Raw genomic sequence first — 20797 nt, 5'->3', positions numbered from 1 at the left:
CTAATTCACATTTTTAGCTTCCTTCTGAGTAAGAAACAGAAATTTATTTTGAAACTGGCTGTCATGGTGAGAGGTTCTGGGGCTGAGTTTTGCACGATACTGATGTGAATCAGTGTTTTGTGAAGAATACAGTGGATCAGGTTTACAAAGACTGTACAACAAAGATCTTTTCAAGGAGAAGGGTAAAAGATGATACAATCTCTATTTAGTAAAAGTTGACTAAAATAAACAGAACAAGATTAAATTAAAAATGGAAAAAAGAACGCTTATGTTTGAGGGAATGAGTAATCCAATTATCAATGCATGTAATTATGAAATGTTAATTCCCCAACATCTGACAGCACTTGAGGAGTAAGCAGTGAGAAGCAAGTAAACACTGCTTCAAATGAAGAGCGATATACCTTTTTCTCCTGGCACCGAATTACTCACACTCTAAGGGTACAGAAGAACCTCTGTATGCTAAGTTGACAGGGAATTCCAAATCTGAAGCTAAAGGACAGGAATTATACTTTTCAGTTCAAGGATGATTTAGATATATCAGGCAGGAATAAAAGCTACAGCAAATCTGGCTACCATGGCTCTTGCTGAGTAAAGAAAAAGAGGCAGCTAGAGTGCAATTCACTTCCAAGTGTGCTACAGAGCAATAGTTTATTGAAACCATGAGAGATCTTCCCAGGTAGTTACATACCACGAAAATGTAACCAGACCCAAGAAATATCCAACAAGACAGGAAATGGTGTAAAACATTTGTCAGATACTTGCACAGCCGATCTCAGCTGATAAAAAGTGCAAGAGCATGGAAACTGTTCATTCTGAATGTAGTAGATATAGAAGCAATAACATTAATACATCATTGGCAAGCAAGGCCAAAAATGCCTCTGTTGCCCTTCAGCAAGTTCCCTTTCTTATTAAACAGAACATATGATAATATCACTCCTTCCACAAAGGATTTTATGTAACAAATAATGGCATTAGACGCTTCCCGCTGGTTTGCGCACAAAAGAGAAAATAGCTCTACTTCATGACTAATTGACTCAATTTCTCCTTATGCATGGAGGACAGATTTCTTCTGTGCACAAGCAGAAAAGTTGTTTTCGCAATGAAAACTTTGTCATGGCAGCCGGTTAAAAAACTTTCTCCTGGCCTAGGTTTAAAAAAAAAAACTCACAAAAAAGATAGCTTTCTGCCATAATACTCCACAGATTTATTTTTCACCAAATAAAGCCAGTTTATCAGAAAATAATTAACTATGTCAATACATAAGTTACAACTTCCATGAAGTGTTCAAGTGCCTCATTGTCTCCTACTCAACTACACATGAGCCTTCCTGGTGATACCAAATCTCTCATGAGCCATTACAGTTTTGCCTCCTGTTGTGGGAGGCCGCTATATTTTGCATGGGCTATCATCTGACTGAAAAGCCAGATCCAGAAACGACTGCTGAGAAAAGATGACTTTCATGCAAATTTTCTTTATCAGTAAGAGGTCAAATAATGAAAAACAGATTTCCACTTTCCAACTGTTTGGCCCATTCAACATCTTTCAGTTCTATGCTATATAAACACAGGGTTACATTAATATATTTCCGATATTATTTTCCGTGCCAAAAGAACAGTTGCCACATACTATGCAAACAGGAGCCTTATCCCAACACCCATCACTCTTTGATGTGTTCCACATGTTAAAAATTTGAGAGCAGCCAAGAATGAAACAGGGAAAATTCTTTAGTCCCTCACATTTTCCAACACGAGCATCACAGCTCCACAAAGAACACTGCAAATAACTTTGACCTTATCCAGGCAGCAGAATAAAAGCTTTCTCCAGGGTGAAGCAGTGATTTTATTTCATTTTTTAAAACATAGATGGATGTAGACAGGATTGATCTGACAGCCCACCAACCAACATCGCTGTTAAGACCTCACAGAAAGAGCAGGGAAAAGTGGCATAAATAAGGACCATGGGCAAGCCTGGCTTAAACTTGCACCACAGGGAAGGGAAGAGCTTCACAGAGATGGCTGGAGATCGATGTCACTTCTCCTAACACCACTATCAGATGAACACTGCTTGGAAGAGGAGATCTATTGTGCTGAAGAGCACTGTCACCTGCAAACCAAAAAAAGATAACTAATATTTTATTGGAAACACTCTCCAGTTGGACACAAGATTCTTTTTGTTTCTACTAAAACCCTCTTTTCTTCTTCTAAGAATAAACTAGATTCTTTCTGAGATATCAGCCCCATCATCAGTGCCACGGAATGCTCAAAACTTGCTCCAGGTTTGGGACAAAACAGAAAAATGCAGTAAGCAAAACTTTAATAATGCTTTAAGGGAGACAAAAGTACTTCCTACGTAACTTTGCTCTGACTCAGGACCTTCTTCACTTGCTACCAGTCCTGTACCCGATCACAAACACAGTCCTTTACTAATAACAACCTAGAGGGTAGGTTGTGACCAGTTTACAAAGAACAATACAACAATGTCTAATAAAATAAGCTAAGAAAAGGTGCAGGTTTTTGTTGTCTTCTGCACTGTAACTACAGTAGAATCTGTGAGAAGTCTCTGGAGTACCACATGTCAGGTAAGACAGGAAAGCACTGGGGTGATCACCTTACAGAAGAGCTCAATTTGCTGCTTGCATCAGGCCTCACATTAGGCGTGCTGTCACTGGCACAAGAGGTATTTTGGGTCAATGTGACAGTCATCAGTAACAGAAGGATGAAGGATAATAAAGTTGGAAACACTTGCCAAGGGAGGGATCAGAAAGTGTGCAGAAGTTGCTCTAAATGAAACGGACCTGTTAACAGGAAGACTCAGCTGTCTCAAACAACATCTTTTATACCTGTATCAGAACACATTTAACAACACTGGTATCTTTTTCTCTGTTGTACAGACACCAGAACATATACAGGGAGGGTGAATATGATCAGGAGGTCACAACATGGCAACTAGAACTGCCTAGTTTGGGGCACCCTTCCTGCCCCAGAGGTAGGAATGAAACCCACGCCTCCCGCGCTCCACTGCACACCTTTCATCCTCAAGTGACTGCACTGGCAGAAGCACAAAACTCAGCTGAGTTGTATGAAACAAAGGGCATAATTAAACTATATGTGTTCTGGAAATTGGGAAGAATCTGGTGGCAATTTGATAGGAAAAAGAAGATTTTCTCTGTCTGCTTAGACTCTGAGGATTCAGTGGGCTTCCTAAGAATACCAGAGTAACCTGAAACAGGGCCAAGATTTCTCCAAGTTTCAGTGTAGTATCTTACATGACAAACCATCCCTTCACCAACATGCTAAATAACTTGAGCATCACAGCTGATAGGATAAACACCTCGGAATTGCAAAGATATTATTGAAGGGAAAAAGAGAAATCAATTCAGATTTTAAAAGCAAGATTTTATAGGAATTGCATAAAAACATATGTCAATATAGCTGATTTAATGCAAGCATTTTTAGAGGCTATAGAATTAGCCAGATTTAAAGGCTATTTGCAGCAGGTTTTCAGTAGCAGTTCATATTTTATTTTCCAAGCTGCCATTTGGTACTTAATGAATATTCACAAGTTCTGGTCCCTTCTAAAACTAAAAAGAGGTTTTCCTGAGTCTTATTCCTTTCCTCCTTAAAAGTTTAATTTAAAAAGGCTTGAGTCCTTTTAAGTACCTCCTAACAAATTCCTTCATTTGGACCAAGGTGCTTCTCTTGGGTATTACTTTGACAGAATGAGGCTTGGCTAATGATCATAGCATTAAAACCTCATGCCATGAAGACATGCATTAGCACACTGGGGAACACAGCATAAAAACAAGAGGTGGAGCAGAGTTTCTTTCCTGCCATCCTTTCTTTAAACAATTCACCCGTCAATAAGGAGTTACTTAGACATCTTCTTTATTAGTCAATGGAGCGTTTTGGCTGAAATGGTTTTTCCTTAGTCATCCTATGCCCAGTCTTGCTGATGTTAGTTTTCATAGAATCATAGAATAGTTTGGGTTGGAAGGGACCTTAAAGATCATCTAGTTCCAACCCCCCTGCCATGGGCAGGGACATCCCACTAAAGCAGGGTGCCCAAGGCCCCATCCAACCTGGCCTTGAACACCTCCAGGGATGGGGCATCCACAACTTCCCTTGGTAACCTGTACCAGTGCCTCATCACTCTCATGGTGAAGAAATTCTTCCTAATGTCTAGTTTAAATCTTCCCCTCCCAGTTTATACCCATTCCCCCTCATCCTATCACTACAAGCCTTTATGAATAGCCCGTCTCCAGCTTTCTTGTAGGCCCCTTTCAGGTACGGGAAGGTCGCTATAAGGTCTCCTCAGAGCCTTCTCTTCTCCAGGCTGAAGAATACCAACTGTCCTCGTATGGAAGCTGCTCCAGCCTCCGATCATATTTGTACCCCTCCTCTGGACCCGTTCCAACAGATCCATATCCTTCTTACGTTGAGGATTCCAGAACTGGACACAGTATTCCAGATGAGGTCTCACAAGAGAGGAAAAGAGGGGCAGAATCACTTCCCTCAACCTGCTGGCCATGCTTCTTTTGATGCAGCCCAGGATACGGTTGGCATTCTGGGCTGTGAGCACACATTGCCGGCTCATGTTGAACTTCTCATTGACCAGCACCCCGAAGGTCTTCTCTGCAGAGCTGCTCTCAATCATATCATCTCCCATCATGTACCAAAAATGGGGATTGCCCCAACCCAGGTGTAGGTCTTTACATTTGGCCTTGTTGAACCTCATGAGGTTCTCAGAGGCTCCCTTCTCCAGTTTGTCCAGGTCCCTCTGGATGGCATCCTGTCCTTCCGGTGTGGCCACTATATTACTGAGCTTGGTGTCATCTGCAGACTTGCTGAAAGTGCACTCAATCTCACTGTCAGTACCATTGATAAAGATATTAAACAACACCAGTCTCAGTACGGACCCCTGAGGGAACCACTCATCACAGATCTCCATCTGGACTTCAAGCCATTGACCACTACTCTCTGAATATGACCATCCAACCAGTTTCTTATCCACCGTACTGTCCACCCATCAAATCTCTCCAATTTAGAGAGAAGGATGTTGTGGAGGACCATGTCAAAAACTTTACAGAAGTCTAGATAGATCATATCCGTCAGTTGACCTGTGTCCACTGCTGCAGTTACCCCATCATAGAAAGCCACTAAGTTGGTCATACAGGATTTGGCCCTGGTGAAGCCATGCTGGCTGCCATTAATCACCTTCATGTCCTCCATATGCTTTAGCATAGCTTCTAAGAGGATCTGTTCCATGATCTTCCCAGGCACAGAGGTGAGGTTGACAGGTAGGTAGCTCTCGCGGTCACATTTTCTCCCTTTTTGCTCTTGTTAATTTTGCTCTTGTTAATGCTGAGACATTGTAAAAATCTTCACTTGTTTTGATGGTACAGGATAAGGCTGTTGAAGAACAACTCATCTCTCAAGAACTCCCTCGTCATTTAAAAGTATCGCTGCCTGGCAAATTCAGAGCTACAAATGCACACTGAAAGCAACGCCCATCTATCGTGTTTGCCTCCTGGATTATACTAGTATAAAATAAGTGTAAAAAGCTGGACAGTCAGAGCAACTTTTTATGTCCCCTTACACTGCTGTAAGTGCCAACAGCAGTAGTAGAGCCTTGGGTGACATGGTCCTACTGTTACATTGCTTTCTTGGTTCCACAAGTCACTAAAATTTTTGTTCCCCCTTTTTATTGTCTTATTTTTGCTACCACTGCCACCTCCTATCAGGTGCCTTCAGATCTTGCTCAGTTTAGTCTTTCAAATTCTTTTGGTCTGGCTGTGGGTCTAACACCAGGAAAATGACCTCTGACCTGTTGATGAATAAGTCAGCTTAACCAAATGCTCCACTCCCTGAACTCAATGATTTTGTGTATAAAAAGCTGCCTCTTCTCCAGGCTGAACAAGCCCAGCTCCCTCAGTCCCCTGCTCACAGGACAAGCCCTGAGCATCACGGTGGCCCCAGAGTGCAAGTTCCAGCACCAGCAATCCAATAACTAGAGTCTAAAAAGTGCAGAGTAAGAGGAATAATGATTATCCTCAATCAGCTCGCTGTGCTCCTGTTAATATTGCCCATGAATCTCTTAACATTCTTTGCTGCCAAGGCACAACATTGGTTTATTTAATCTTCCTGACCATCAAGACCACAGGTCCTCTTCACCAAAGCCTCAGCCTAGATGGGGCTTGGCTTTTCCAGCTGCAGAACTTTGCTGAATTGTTCTTGCTGAATTTTGTAACGTTCCTGTTGACAAATTCCTCCAGCCTCTGTCTGGTCCCTATGCGTAGATTCCTATGAATGGCAGCCCAGCTCTTGAATCTATTGATTGTTACTCCCAGTTTGGGGTCATCTGCAAATCTGTTGACAGTACACTGTCCTATGACATCTTCAAGATCACTATTAATATGAAGATCTTTTTTCTTACTAGGTAAATCACCAGATTAAGCATTTTTTTTTCTTATACATCTGCTGCTGCTTTTTGTCAGGAGTGTTGAAAATAAAATCTACATAAAGAAAAGGACGTTTTGGTTTGCATTTTTGCCCCCAACTCAATAAACTGTATTCAGCAACTAACGGTAAAATGTAACACTTTTCAACACCTATGGTTAGCAACTGCTAGATATGTTTACCCAAGACTATTTTCCTGGCTTATGACCATGCCTTAAGATTTTATCTTCAAATAAAGTTCACGTATCTTTTCCATGTCACTTTCTTCAAGTTCTTTTCCATCATATTTTTCCATATCAAAGCAGCCTGTAAAGTCACTTTAAATCCTCAGAAATTTTCATCAATCACATCACTTTTCCATAGCCATAGCTGGAAACAGTTATACTACCTGGGCTTAATCTTTACATTAGTTTCCATGCTTCTTTCATGCTCCACTTTTCTGAGCCACAAATCCACTGTTCTATCCCCTTATTAGATTTCAAATAATCAGAGTCATAGGGACCAACATACTGGAAATATCCTCCCAAGTTATTGATTTTACTCATAATATTATCACAATATACTCTTATAAAATCTGTACAAACATTGATCATGTTTCCTCTTTGGTAGTTACAGAATTGAAGCTATTCTCTTTCCTACACACTTAATTTCTAACATTCATACTAATATTTTTTCTTATACCTCTTTTGTACACAAAAGTAAGAAAGATTGATCTTGATTCTTTTTTTATAGAGATCTATAAAGTTTGAAGTTTTGCACATCTGCAATGAAACTACAAGGCTTCCATCTATATTTATGTTGCAATGAAAACAACTTTTTCCTTCCTTTCATCTTCACCTTAATTCTAAAAAGACACAATATGGTAATAAAAGAATACTAGAAAAAATTAAAAAATAGCTTAAGTTTTTTCTTGTAGTGCTCTGGATGCGGTGAGCTCTGTACACATGGGTGGAGACACAGTCAACATTCCTATGGGCTGCGTTCGGTGGAAGATGACTTAGAGGAAATGGGCACAAATGGTTATGTGCTGAAGCTCAACGCTTACCAAACCAGTACAAACTACCTCTCACAAGTAAGTGTTATGCGTATTCATGGCTACAGAGTAAACAAACATTCAAAGTTTAGTTTGCAACGTTTGCAGTCATCCATATATTATCAGAAAGGAAAGAATAGCAACAGGAATCAATGGAAAATTTGAAACCCCACAAGTATACATATACGAACGGACAAATGAAACATGCATACGTTAACAATACACTATTGTGAAGGATGAGATTGGCAGGTGGGACTCAAATTTCTGCTAGATATTAAATGGCTCAATGCCAATTCCCAGTTTTGTGTAACACCACTTCAGGGGAAAAAAAATAGTGTTCCACATTAAACTTTATACAGATTAATTACTGCCTAGGATATGAAGAAATATGTTGTTTAAATCCCAAGTAACATCTGTATTTGTAATAACACTTACAGTTAGTCCGACAAACTGATGTCAGTTTGAAGCGGTCACCTAAAATACTACTACAGCAATGGAGTAGATCAACAAAAGCAATATAATCTTCTAAACTAAATAGGAAAATGAAACACAATGAAGCTTTTTAATATATTCTTCTAAGACAAGACACCAACTGTGGAAGATTTGGAGGTCCTGCTGGTATTTGAGGGACAAACTATGATGCAACACACAAATATTTTGTGGACTAGACAAGGAAAGTATATGCAAGTTGGAAGGACCCTGTCCAATGAAAGAAAGACTGTAAGAAAAAATGATTGTTTGTACTTGAGCTACGCTTGGGACAGAAATCAGTTTCATTGTCAGGAAATAATAATTTAGATTAATACTAGGAAAATAACAATTTTAAGGACCATAAAATACTGGAATAAAGAGATCTAAAAATCCTCTCCATTCCAAATTTTCCAGAACAAAGTTAGACAAACATGCACTTGCTGTATTGATCCTGCTTCAGCCCTACGGAGAGACTCAGCTGGGCTTGCTTCCCCTCCTGCATGTTAAGGACTCTAAGCTTCATTTAAAAAAAAAAAAAAAGGTAAAAAGAATGTGAACTCAAAACCACCTAAATAAAAAAACCTCATTTACATTTTTCCTTACGGGACATTTCTTAATTTGGGAGTTGGAAGGTATTTATTTGGAATTAAGAGGCTGCGGGCCTTACCCATATACAGACCAAGTTCTTTCCTCATTGTATTAACCCTGAATACTCTGAAATTTATCTCTCAGAGAGATATGGAAGCCACTTACCACATCCTATGAAAGCCAGTATATTCCCTATGCCCTAAACCTTGCAATTCTCTAGTCATACAATCAACAAAAAGCCCTCAGTGCACAGTCACAATCTATTAACAACAAAGTAGAACAATTTGCCACATTTTAAGTAAGTAAAATATTTCTGATAGTGCATACTTTACCAGTTATGTCATGCTGTTTGAATGACTCACTGTAGATTTGATACTGATTAGGGCAATGTTTCTTCAGCCATTTGCAGACATCCTGCTGGGTCCATAATGCCACGGGCTTGGTCAGCTTCACAGTTCCAGACTAGAAATACAGAGTGAAAAACAGAAATTATGTCTAGTCTGCACACAAGTTTCAGAAATATTCATCTGTGACCTCCATATATGATAGCATGATAATAAATGCAAGACAGGAGCAGGAGCTGCTCTGACTGGCAGACATCCAATAATCACCAGCATGTTACACAAGAGCCAGCTATTCAAATACATCACACAAGAATTACACACAGTTAAGATTCTTTAACATCATTTTGCATTGCATACATGTTCCTTGCATCACAGAAGCATATTGCACTATGTCTTACTCGAATATGAGTTTAAACAGGGATCGACTCTGACTGCACCTGAAAGGCAATAGTTGCAGCCTTTGAAGCCTTCAAATTCACAAGAGGGATATGCATTTGTGAACCAGTAGGAATATAACCATGGAACACTAGAAGTATCCTCAGGCCAGGCATGCTTCTCAGTCACAATTAGAAAAGATCTTGCCACAAAGTCCTTTACTGCAAACAAGCCTAAAGACCAGTTCTGTCTGCGAAAAGGGAACCACACACCAGTGGAGGCAGAGCTCGCGACACTAGATCACACAGCATTTTAGATGAAACAATTCCTAGCCTGAGTGATGTTTACAAGCAATTATAGTTTTTATGCTTCTCTTTTTACCTTTAAGCCTTCTACAATCTCAATTTCTAGAATTCCTGTGTAAACCAGTTGCTTCTTTATGAATAAAAGAAAAAAACTAAAAAAATATAAAACACCTCTGTTCCATACTCTCCTGAAAATTCAGTTTTATAATAAATAAATTAACAGTTTATACATAAAACATTAATAAATTAAGTCAATTGCATTATCATATGTATAAGGTCACATTTCATTTAATCAAACAATTCACATTTGCACATACTTCTTTTTAAACATGCAAAAATGCTGAGTTCTAGATGACCTGAACTGCAGTGATTTAAAGCCTCTTGTCAAAGCAGGCAAAACAAAAAAAAATCAAATATATCCAAAGTGATTTCATCTTTTTCTTTTGCAACACAGCCCAAGAGACTAAAAATAATCTGAAATAGATGGGCGGTTAGTACAAGAAAAAATGTTTAACATTGGACATTGCTGATGTAAGTGGGTGTGAGCATCAATGTATCCATTTACTTTATGATTTTGTCAAAGAACTGAGTCTATGGAATAAAATCAAAGTATCTTTGTTCCCATGTCGTGCTTGCAGAACACCCATACTTCAGCTCTGGTGGTGCTGAAGGTTCAAGAAAAGTTCTGCACAAATCTGAGGTGAAACGGAATGTCACCTCAACCATTCTTCTCCATTAGGATTCATAGCAGATTCCCTTGATATTGCCAGCCAGGGTTTACCCCAACATTTACACAGATGTACTTTGTTAGGCAGACCTTTTCGAATTTCCTTGGAAATTTTTCATTACTAGTACCCCAAAGGACCAAAGCAGTTTTATGCCAGTGCTTTGTATGTCCGATTAAGTCCATAAAGTACATCATGCAAAGTCAGGGCCAGGGAATTTGGCAGAGTTAAAATTCCAGTGGGCAAACATGTCTTGAATTTCTCATGTCCAATTTTCCCTCGCTCTTTTTCATCGCCTCAGTAAACATTAAATCAACAGCAGGAAAATCATAGTTCAATACATAATATAACGCACATCCCGTAGCTCAGCCTTTTTTGTTTTGAACAAAAATACACTCACCATAAACATAAATCCTGTTTCAAACACACAAATAGGCATCATCCATATTTAGAGGTATCACAATAATGCACAAAACCACCCTAAATAATTGATTCTCATCTTTTGCTGCCACCCATCAACCTGCAGCAGGCAGAAGCCTGACTGACAAACCTGGCAACCACCAAAAAAAAAGGAAATTCTAGAGGTGCTGATGGTGTACTACAACCAGGGCAGCACTTGCTCCATCACCATCCTTTCTGAGAAGCCCATCAGTCTTCTGCACATACAGAAACCTGCTCTGGACACTGCATTGGTCTGGAGAAGAGGCAACCTCTTTAAGGAGATCAAGTGCCCTGTAACCATTCTTCATGCAACTACGAAGATCAAAGGCTCCTCTTTGAACTTCAGAACTACTTGTTACGGTATTTGAGTCAAAGAAGAAACTGAATTTAAATGAAGAACCCAGTATTATGGCACCAGTTAGCTTATTTTTATTACACACATATATAAATGTGTCCTTCACAAATACGTCAAAGAAAACAGGTAAAAATAGCCATAACACAAGCAGCCTCTCTGATTCCATAGAAACCCGTGAACAAGAGAGTTAAAACTTCAATGTGTCACTTTATGAGAGTTACTGCTTAACTTTAACGATATTTCTTAAAACATAGGAATTTTTGAAGACTAAAGTCTGGCAGCCCTTGAAAAGTAAATTGTTAACAGCTTTTCTTGTACATCATAAAATTACTTAAATTACAAATAACATATAGCTAGCTATAGATTTACAAATGATTTATCCCCAGCTCAAAGTACACAAGTGCTTCCAATGTTTTAAGTAAGAGGTTGCTCTTTTCAGTTAAGCAACTATTCTCCTCTTAAAAGTCTTAAGCACCATCATGTTAAATACATGAAGAACAAGTTTATCGGTAATTACATTACAAATTTAACAGTCCCCTCGTGATTGTAGAACTGAAGGACAGTTTCAAATGTAGTCAAACACACAGATCACTGCACAGCAAACATATGTGCTCATTTTTTACTGTGTAATGTTCAGAATTATGATTGAAACATGTTTGAGTTAGACTTGTAACTACAGTCCAAAGAGGACATTTTTGCATTGACACTATCAAGTGTTATGTTTCATTTTCTAATTCATAAGGACTTGATGAGTTAGAGGAATGCAGAGGCTTTAAAGCAATTGTTATAAAAAGTATGGTGTCGCTTTCGTTTTTGGAACATCACGCCCAAATATTTTCCAACCTGATGCTCCAAATGACTATTAAAGGCTATTAAGAAATATGCTTCCTTCCCAACAAAATTCATTTGTTAATTTTTTCCCTGCTCTAAAGCTAGATCTTATAGTAAAAACATCCCAGTAAACCAAGGAAAATTACCCTTACCATAAACATATCTAGAAATGAAATATAGTTACCTACAACTATATAGTTACCTACTACTAACTATATATAAACTACCTAAACAGGTGGAAAACACATTATGTTTTGCTCAATTTCTGTTTAGCAGCTCAGTCAAACAAAAGGCCCAAACTGATTAAAAGAAAATAATGTATATAAAAATAATCTTTGGTCTGGCCTTCCCTTTTGTTTTCCTGACATAAACTCATCCTAAGATCACCCTTTTCTGGCAACACTTTAATAGTTTTAATCCTGCCAAACAGTGTGGAACTCATGTGCCACACAGAGATCTAATGAGTATAAAAGTCTTCAGTATTCTGATTTTTTTCTTGTATATTTAAAGGAAAACCTGTTTCTTCAGGATTTTGTATCAAACACTTTCTTCTAAATTGCCTAACCCCACTCTTTTGCTCAAACCATAAAAACGACCCCCAAAAAGAAAAAAAAGAAAGCTTAATTAATAGGTGACAATTTCATGCTCTCTTTGTTCCATGGCGCAAAGAAGACAGTCCTTAAAATCACCAACTCAAGAACAAATAAATAAACAGATTAAACTTGCAGCTGGCGCACTACCAAAGACTGTGAGTGTTTGGAAAGGCATTGGCCACCAAGCCCTTTTCTTCCTCAGCAATGCCCCACAAGTTCTATCTTCTGCCTTCCAAGTGAAGTTTACCAAGCCCACCAGTTCTGAAGGTCAATCTATTCCCCAGAATTTTTTTGTCTTTATATATTTTACTTCAGAAAAGAAAGAAAGGCTTCTCTAACACAAACATTCTGAGCATTTACAAATCTGCTCAGATCACAAAATCCAGGAACTGTGGAGATCAGGGTTCTCGGTCAAACAGGGCTGCAGGGCTGCTGAAAGGAGGCTGCCTGATTCCATTTGTACATCAAATTTGCCAACAGACTGATCCTGACGTGTAAGCAAAGTCAATACATATTTACATTGAAATTTATCCAAAGTCAGATCCTTTTCTGCCTTAAAAAAATGCTTGTATGAAACAGAGATGGATGAAAGAGGTGCTGCTCAAAGCATTAAGACAGATTCTGCTCCAACACACACCACGAGAGACTCTCCTCTGGAGCTTCACAGTTTAAGAAGAAAAAGACAAAACAGGACCAATTTTGTTACAGTTGTGTTGGTCGAGGGATACAAGCAAGGCAAGGCTGCAATGAGAAGAACCATTGTATATTAGATCAGAAGTGTGGAGCTCTGCCAGCTGTGTTTCAGGCATGAAGAAATCTCCACATGGAGGAGACATGGAGTACAAATGCTCAATGTTAAACAATTATGTCAACCCAGTGAGCTAACTTGAGGGACCAGTGGGTTGACAGCTGTGAGGGGAGGTACGCAAAGAGCAAAGGAAGGAAGAATAAGGTCACTGCCACTTATTAGGGACAGAGAGGGGTGGCCATCACCCCTAGAATAACGCAGAGTCAGCTGGGGCAGGAAACACTGAAATGTGTCAGAAACCCACTGGTGTGTCTGTGATCAGAGAGAGCAGCAGGGAGGAAAGAAATAGGATCACTTTAAAGTTGAGAAGGAACTATTTGTTAAATCAAAACATAATGCCTTCTGCAAGGCAACTATAAAGAACCAGTGATATTTGTAAAAAATAGGAACAAATTAATTCATGAATATTTGATTTAGAAAAATATTACAGAGAACTTAAACTGTATGGGTCCAAAAGCTTTCTAAGTTACTGTTAAATCTTTCAGGCTGCTCTGGAAGCAAGACTAACAGCATCATCTTCATCCTTTATGACAGGAAGCAGCAGGAGCAGCAATGCTCAGTAAGAATTTCAAAAGCAGGATTTTTTTAAAGATTCTGGGGTTATATTTCTGAAACCAAGAAAATAAGAATCTTTTTCATATATTCCAAATTACTTCTCCAACATTAATCTGCCTATATAGAATTCAGAATCAAGGACTAACATAAAAGCCAGTTTCAGTTCTGGAAAGAACAGAAGAAATGAGCCAGGCTTGCGAACGCATTTTTATATTGTATCTTAAAATACTGAAGAATGAGGAAAGTGTATTTCTAAACCAAAATGTGTCTTTTTTTCAGACAGTCTGACAGTCATACTTCACAGATTTTTTTCCAGCGAAGACTGAAGAAAATTACAGTAATAAGCAGACACCCCATAAAGCCACTGAAATCTCCGCTGTGTTGGGTTTCCATCCATGTTATTTAGAATTTTAATACTAAGAAGAGATGAAAACAACAAACCAAAGGAAATGTGTTATTTAAAAAAAAAAAAGGAAAATACTGTAAGACACCTTCCCTTTTTATGCTGATAAAAGATAAAATTGGACCAGAAATTCAAACAGTCACACTCTAATTTATTACTTAAGTCAGTTTTGTTGTGAAAAAATAAAAATATCTTTTTAAAAAATGACTGCAGTTTAGTTTAAAGCACACTTTAAAGGCCAACTTTGCACCAGCTTTGGTTTAGCCAAGATATAAAAACCCTAATGCCACCCAGGAAGGATTAAAACAGACAGTACAGCAGCTATTGTGCAAGTCATACACCCGTGACTGACCAGCACACAATGTCCACTTTGAATTAAAACTATAGATATGTGGGAGACCTACCAAGATTCCCAAAATGTGCTGGAAGCATGGTCACCTGGCATCTTGCATTCCCTGAGCTGCAAGCTTGTGTCTCATATTTGCAGACCCAAACTCACTTTCTCCACATGGAAAGATGCAACTAGTTGACCTAATTATGACCCCCTAAGCATGGCAGTCATATTGTGATGCCATGAGCAAGACTTGGATGCTCTACAGCAACCAGGTCACTCACTTCTATCAACAAAGCCTGATATTCAAAGCAGGCTGCCAGAAGTGGCACCCAGCCCACATCTCAGTCCTTCCCCCATGACTCCCATGCATGTTGTCCTACACGTAGACCCTTCTTCCCTGGTCTGGTCTGCTGGCACATGGCCACACTATGCTGCCTGACATACAAGATCCCACAAAAGGCAAGATCAGCTACAAGTACATGCAAGAGGGAGTTATTTCCCACCACTGGTCAGCAGAAGGATTGGAATAGAGCTATAATGCCTTCTGCTTCACCTAAATCCACATTCTCAGAATATATTGTTTTTTTAAGAGAAGGAAGTCAGCTCACTGTCTCTCGCAGGAGCACAAATGAAGTTCAGACAAGGTACCTGAGGCCCTAGGAGAACCATATCCTCAGAGACACCAACCTAGTTCAAACACACCTGAAGCCCAAGGACAGACAGAAACCGTACCCACAGAGAGAGATCGCTGCCTCCTCGATCCAGCCGCTGAACAGGTGGGAGAAGTGGAAAAGGTCCTGTAAAGTAGATTTGCTATTCCTGTCCTCCCACTTTCAAGAGAAAAAGGAGATGAACAAATGCCACTTCTGCGGGGGCCTTCCTCCTGTATTAGCAGCAGTGGTTCACAGCCTCCTCCCTCTCTCCTTTACAGAGTATTTTCATCTTTTCACAATCCCAATGGCCAAGTCAGCCCCCGGCTTCTTTTTGTTGCCTCCAGCAGACTGCTGTAAATTGCTGTCCCTACCAAGAGACTGCTCCGGCAGCGCTTAAAGCCAGCTCTGCACACGCAGAAACTTCTACCCCAGAGTCTCATATCAGCATAACACCACCACTTGTTCAAAGGAGGGAAGTTTTACTTGGCTTTCAAGCAACACTAGGACTGACCCCATCAACTATCTGTAGCAGTGCCATAAACTTAGGTGTCTTACAAACAGACTACGAAGTGTGGAAAAGGAAGCAAATCATCACAAATGAGATTGGTCTGTAAAGTAAGAAGTTGTTAGAATTAACTCCCTCTTCAGGCTGTCACAAGTATAACCATCAACAGGAAAGGAGAAAGTTGTCAAAAAAAAAAAAAAAAATCAGAGCATTATCCTGAGCGTTATAAAGACAGTATCAAAATAAGAAGCAAGGACAAATAAGGTGACACATTTCCCGTGAGAGTACTCTCTTTCAATGAGATATCACACCCTGAAAGCAAGAATCACGACTGGCAAATGCCAGCGTTGATACAAATGGCAGTGGCACTATCAGCAAACTGTGAAGAACTGAAGTGTCAGGATGAGAAAGAAGAAGACAGAGCACTCCTCAGCATTGCCAAGATTTCCTGACATCATTCTAATTGCTATCAGAAATCCTGAAAGACACAACCAGCACAGATAGGCCAACAATGCTTAAAAGGCAACCACAAGTAGGACCAGTAGCACAATCAATTTCAGGTTTCAACAGCCAAATCCAAATCAAAGAGTGTAATGTTTTAAAATTCACTTCATCTAAAACCACTGCATTTTTAATCTTGCCAAACTAAAGATCCATTTTACTCAGTGATCAAGATTTCTTCCAGTCCAAAAATAAAATATTTGCTTTTGGGTATTTGCAGAGAAAATGCAGAGAGGGAGAGTTGTGCTGTCAGGGTGAGGGCTTCCTACTTCACAAGATTACTTCAACTGTTTGATACTTCTTCATTGATGTGGCTTTGATTCCCCTTGTCTCTACCTAAGACAATTCAAACCTGTCCAAGTCTAGGCTCTAACCATCACTGTCTTATATCACAGATTACAGTCTTCACAAAGAAAGACAAATCCTCCTGCTTTTACAAACAGAAATCTTCTCTGTATCCTGCATAGATCCGGAGAGGGCAATTTCTGTTAACACAGCAGGTGCCCTACTGCCACACCTTGTGCAGATATGAAGATAAAAGTTTCCTCCTTGAACTTCTCTAGCCCGCCTGTTACCACTATTGAGTCAAAGAAGAAACATAATTGATTTCAATTAAACAGCTCTTTGTTAATAGCGTCTTACAACAAATAAATAACTAAACTTCACTACAGACATGTTTTTCATTGCACTTAGCCATCCACTACGGCAAGAATAGAAATTTGAGACATTCACCTGTAACATGGCACATGTAACTTGCAGGTTAGCTCATCTCTTATCCTGTCTTAAGGACCAAGTATTACACCCACTGCAAAGATCTATGGCATGAGTCTTCATCACAGAATATTCCATTCAGACTGGTAATAGGCACAGGAGAGAGCACCATCTTGGTGAAAAAAGCTGTAAGCTCAAATCCATTCAGGTACACTTAGGAAAGCAAATGGAAATATTTAATAACTAAGACAGTGATGAAATGTTGCTCACCCTTTTCCAGCAGTTTGTCCTGAACTCAGAAATACTGTCAGAGCAACTGAAATTCCACTTTTGAGGATGTGTGGTATTTCTTAAAAATATTTTCTCCAGGTTCAGAGGAGGGCCACAAAAATGATCAGAGGGATGGAACACCTCTCCTACGAAGAAAGGCTGACAGACTTGCAGTTGGGGTGCCTAGACAGGACCAAGGCTGTTTTAAACGTTCCTGTTTCATATTCACATTATCCATGCTAACATGGATATGAACCAAAATGTGTCAATTAAAAATTATGACATTAGGCCTAAAGGTAGAATTTTCTAAAGCTTATTAAAATTAATTTTCTTTTCTTGGAGTACTACTATAATGCAAGTAGGTCTTTATTTAATTGGGGAACAAATAGAGGTTGCACAGACCAGTACTCTGTTTCCACAGATTTCAAGTAACACCAGTAGCAAAATACAAAGGTATATCTAAAATTCTAAGTCCTTCTCCTTAAAAATTAAATTAAAAAAAAATCTTCCCTATGTTTTTAAGTGTCCAGGATATGCTAACAAATACGTTTTTCAAATACAGGCTAAGCCTAACCTCAGAAACATGTACCTTTCTCGGGGGGAGCTGTCGGGGGAGCTGTCATTAATGACACTGTCAGAATTTTTTAATTCTTAGGATTTACTGGTGGAGTTACCCTGACATAATAAATCTGTCCAACACAGACCACACCTCCTTCCATTTCTAATTAGTATCCTATTGAGAAGATACTTGACATGTCACAACGTAGAGTTTGAGAAGCAGCTGTGTGCTTTTTAAAAAAGCTGCTGTATGTCAGAGTTGAAGAGTACAGTCCATTTTTTGCTTTTAAAGACACAGACAGTGACGAATAGCTATATCAGAAGAGCTATAAAAGAAATTGTTACTTCAGCGTTAGCAGGTAGTGAGGTTAATTCCACCATTAGCTCAACAACAGTACATTTGTACAATGAGAACATCTAACATCCTGAGAGGATTTTAATCCCTATTAAATAATGACAGGTTGATTTCTTACAAGGTTTACTCCTTCTGAGTGAATCGCATTTTTGGCACCTTTGTTTTCAGCAGATGTGCCAATTAAGAGGCCTGTTCTGTAAGAAGTAGTATAACCTTTCCATGCCAACTTTCAGTCTTCATGGACAGGCTCATTCATATGCAGAAGGTAAGTGAAGCAGCCAAGGAATTTTATACCCCAACAGCAATCAAAGTTTTCTAGATATCTTTGCCAGATGACTTAACTATGTTCTCTTGAGCCAAATACATTTTTAGAACAACTATAGCCCAGACATGTATATGAGTATGAATAAGACAAGGTTTCTGAGCCTCAGCTGACAGGTCAACCTCTTCCTTCCTAATAAGACATTGCTTCCACTTCCAGCAAAGGCAGGAGAAAAAAACCCAAATGTTGATAGAAGAGGCAGATTAGCCCAGCCATCTGATTCATGCAATAGCGTTGCAATGCCTATGCAGAAGGTCATAAAGGATTTCTCAACTTAAATAAATATCTAGAAGGCAGATACACTACTTAGTTTCCAAAACAAACAGGGCACTTCTGACGTCAATGTAACTTCTTGCTAATTACTTTTGAGAAACTAGTCTTCTATCCCTAGTAAGGGAATTCTCTTATCATTCCCACCAAGCCTTAGATTCATAAAAAGAGCTTAAGCACTACAATGCTATTCTATCCCCTTTATTAGAGAAAGCATAACACCTCAAGCTGAGGTTCCTGAAGGCCAGCTCTCCTCCTGGCTAGAAAGCAGACTGAGTTACCCAATAAGATACAGAAAAAGCCACAGCACACGCAAGTCCTATATTCACATCAAGGCCAGCCCATGCCAAAGGAAGACATCCCTCCTCACTCACCTCCTCTTGTAGTGCAGCAAAGAAACTCAAAAGTAAAAGAAAGTACAGAAGCTTGTTCTTATTTTAAAAGGAAACCTAAGGATGTGGCAGCAGCACTGTTTCCGCTCACAAACTTGAAGTTTTGGAGGTATAATGCCCTAATAGATGGGACTGAACAGACAGATACAAGAAGTTAATATTGTTGCTGTGCTCTGAACATATTTCCTACATCAGGCGATTCATGGGAAAATGGGACTTCCCCAGGACCATCCTGGCAAGCACCACAGGGAGTCTAAGCAGGGGAGGAATTCCATTCCAGTGAAGATTTGCATCTTCAGCTCCAGGTACCACTTGTAAATCCAGCCCAAAACCTCCCAGCAACATTTTCCTGGGGAAGGAGCAGCAAGATGTCCCTAGAAATGTGGAGTTGAGTTTTTCAACAAAAATATTATGCCCACTTGACCTCAGTATTAGTAACTTGGGTCATAAGCAGAAAAATGTGAAAGAAGGGCTGAAAGAAGGTAAATTAAGTATTTTGAGGAATGATATCAGTCTGTTGTAGTGTGTTGAGTACATATAATATATATAAATATATCTTTTCTGGAGAGGGATCTGCGAAGGGACATCTAAATCAATGTGCTGGGAAGACAAACTGGCCCTGAATAAGAACTAGAAATGTTCTAATTAAATTTCTGAAAGGAACTTTGTTCCCTTCTCTTTCTTAGATCATTTGCTTGCAGTTAAGGTTACATGAAAAATTCACACTAATCCTTCAGTCTCTGTTTGTGGAAAGACCAGTAGTGTCAGGCAATGAACAGCAGGCAGTTCTCAAGATTCACTCCAGAGGCAAATTCATCACACAAGCCAAAACTTAACTATTGCTTAAGTAGCCAATGTTCTATACGCAGACCCCTGCATAAAGACACATAGAACTTCAAGCATCTCAAACTCCCCATTAGCTTTGCTACGCTGTTCTGCTGGCCAGATCAAGGGTTTCATCTCAACAGCAGCCTTTGGCAAGTGATATCTTTAGACAATTAACACCTTTAACTTTTTTCCTCCAGAGATGGCATATTTTCTGAATGACAAAAAAATGCAGGCAGGTCCAATAATACTTCTATCACATTAATAAGGAAATCTTCATTTTTTCTGCAGCTTTTTATGTCCATCCAACTACCGATGAATAAATGACTCCAGGTAAAACTCACAATTATATTGATTCATTTAAGTCTAAGAAGCACTACATTTAAAAATAAACTAATCCCTATCTATCCAGAAACAGCTGGCAAAACTGGAAAGTTGATATGCAAAAACTTTAGAACTGCAAATGACTTGCCAAATCTGCTTTGCAGTTTCATTCTGGACCATGTTACTGCAGTGCCTTACAGGTCAGTTTCCAAATTGAATTAGTCTGCTATATATTCTCCAATCCACAGCATTTGTTCAAGGTTTTTATCCTGGAAGCTTCTAAATTTGTCCAAGTTCAAAACAAGACACGCTCACAAGCAAAAGAAGTTTGTTTGAAAAAAATTCAGGAATGGAGAATGTTTCAAAGGAACCTACTCAACACTTTCTTCTCTTTTTTCTCTCTTTTTTTTTTTATTTTTTTATTTTTTTCTTTGGCAGTCCTTAAAAGCCTCCATTTTCTAATCTCCCAGACATCAGAATTCAGAGAAATGAACT

General features: G+C 39.1%; 1 protein-coding gene across 6 annotated transcripts in view; it reads right to left on the bottom strand.

The window, feature by feature from the left end:
• The window catches only part of SAMD12 (sterile alpha motif domain containing 12), a 170669-nt gene that overhangs the window by 120022 nt on the left and 29850 nt on the right, over window positions 1–20797 (bottom strand). For 4 of the 6 annotated variants that reach the window (XM_054058492.1, XM_009568769.2, XM_054058489.1 and 1 more), the window contains exon 3: window positions 8880–9009. In XM_054058492.1, coding sequence (XP_053914467.1) covers window positions 8880–9009 — 130 coding nt within the window. Of the gene's footprint in view, window positions 1–722; window positions 2104–8879; window positions 9010–20797 lie in introns of those variants that run through there. The other 2 variants (XM_054058493.1, XM_054058490.1) reach the window with 2 other exon arrangements.

The sequence above is a fragment of the Cuculus canorus genome, chromosome 2 (assembly GCF_017976375.1).
Source record: "Cuculus canorus isolate bCucCan1 chromosome 2, bCucCan1.pri, whole genome shotgun sequence".
NCBI lineage: Eukaryota > Metazoa > Chordata > Aves > Cuculiformes > Cuculidae > Cuculus > Cuculus canorus.
This window is presented reverse-complemented; position numbering and strand designations above follow the sequence as displayed.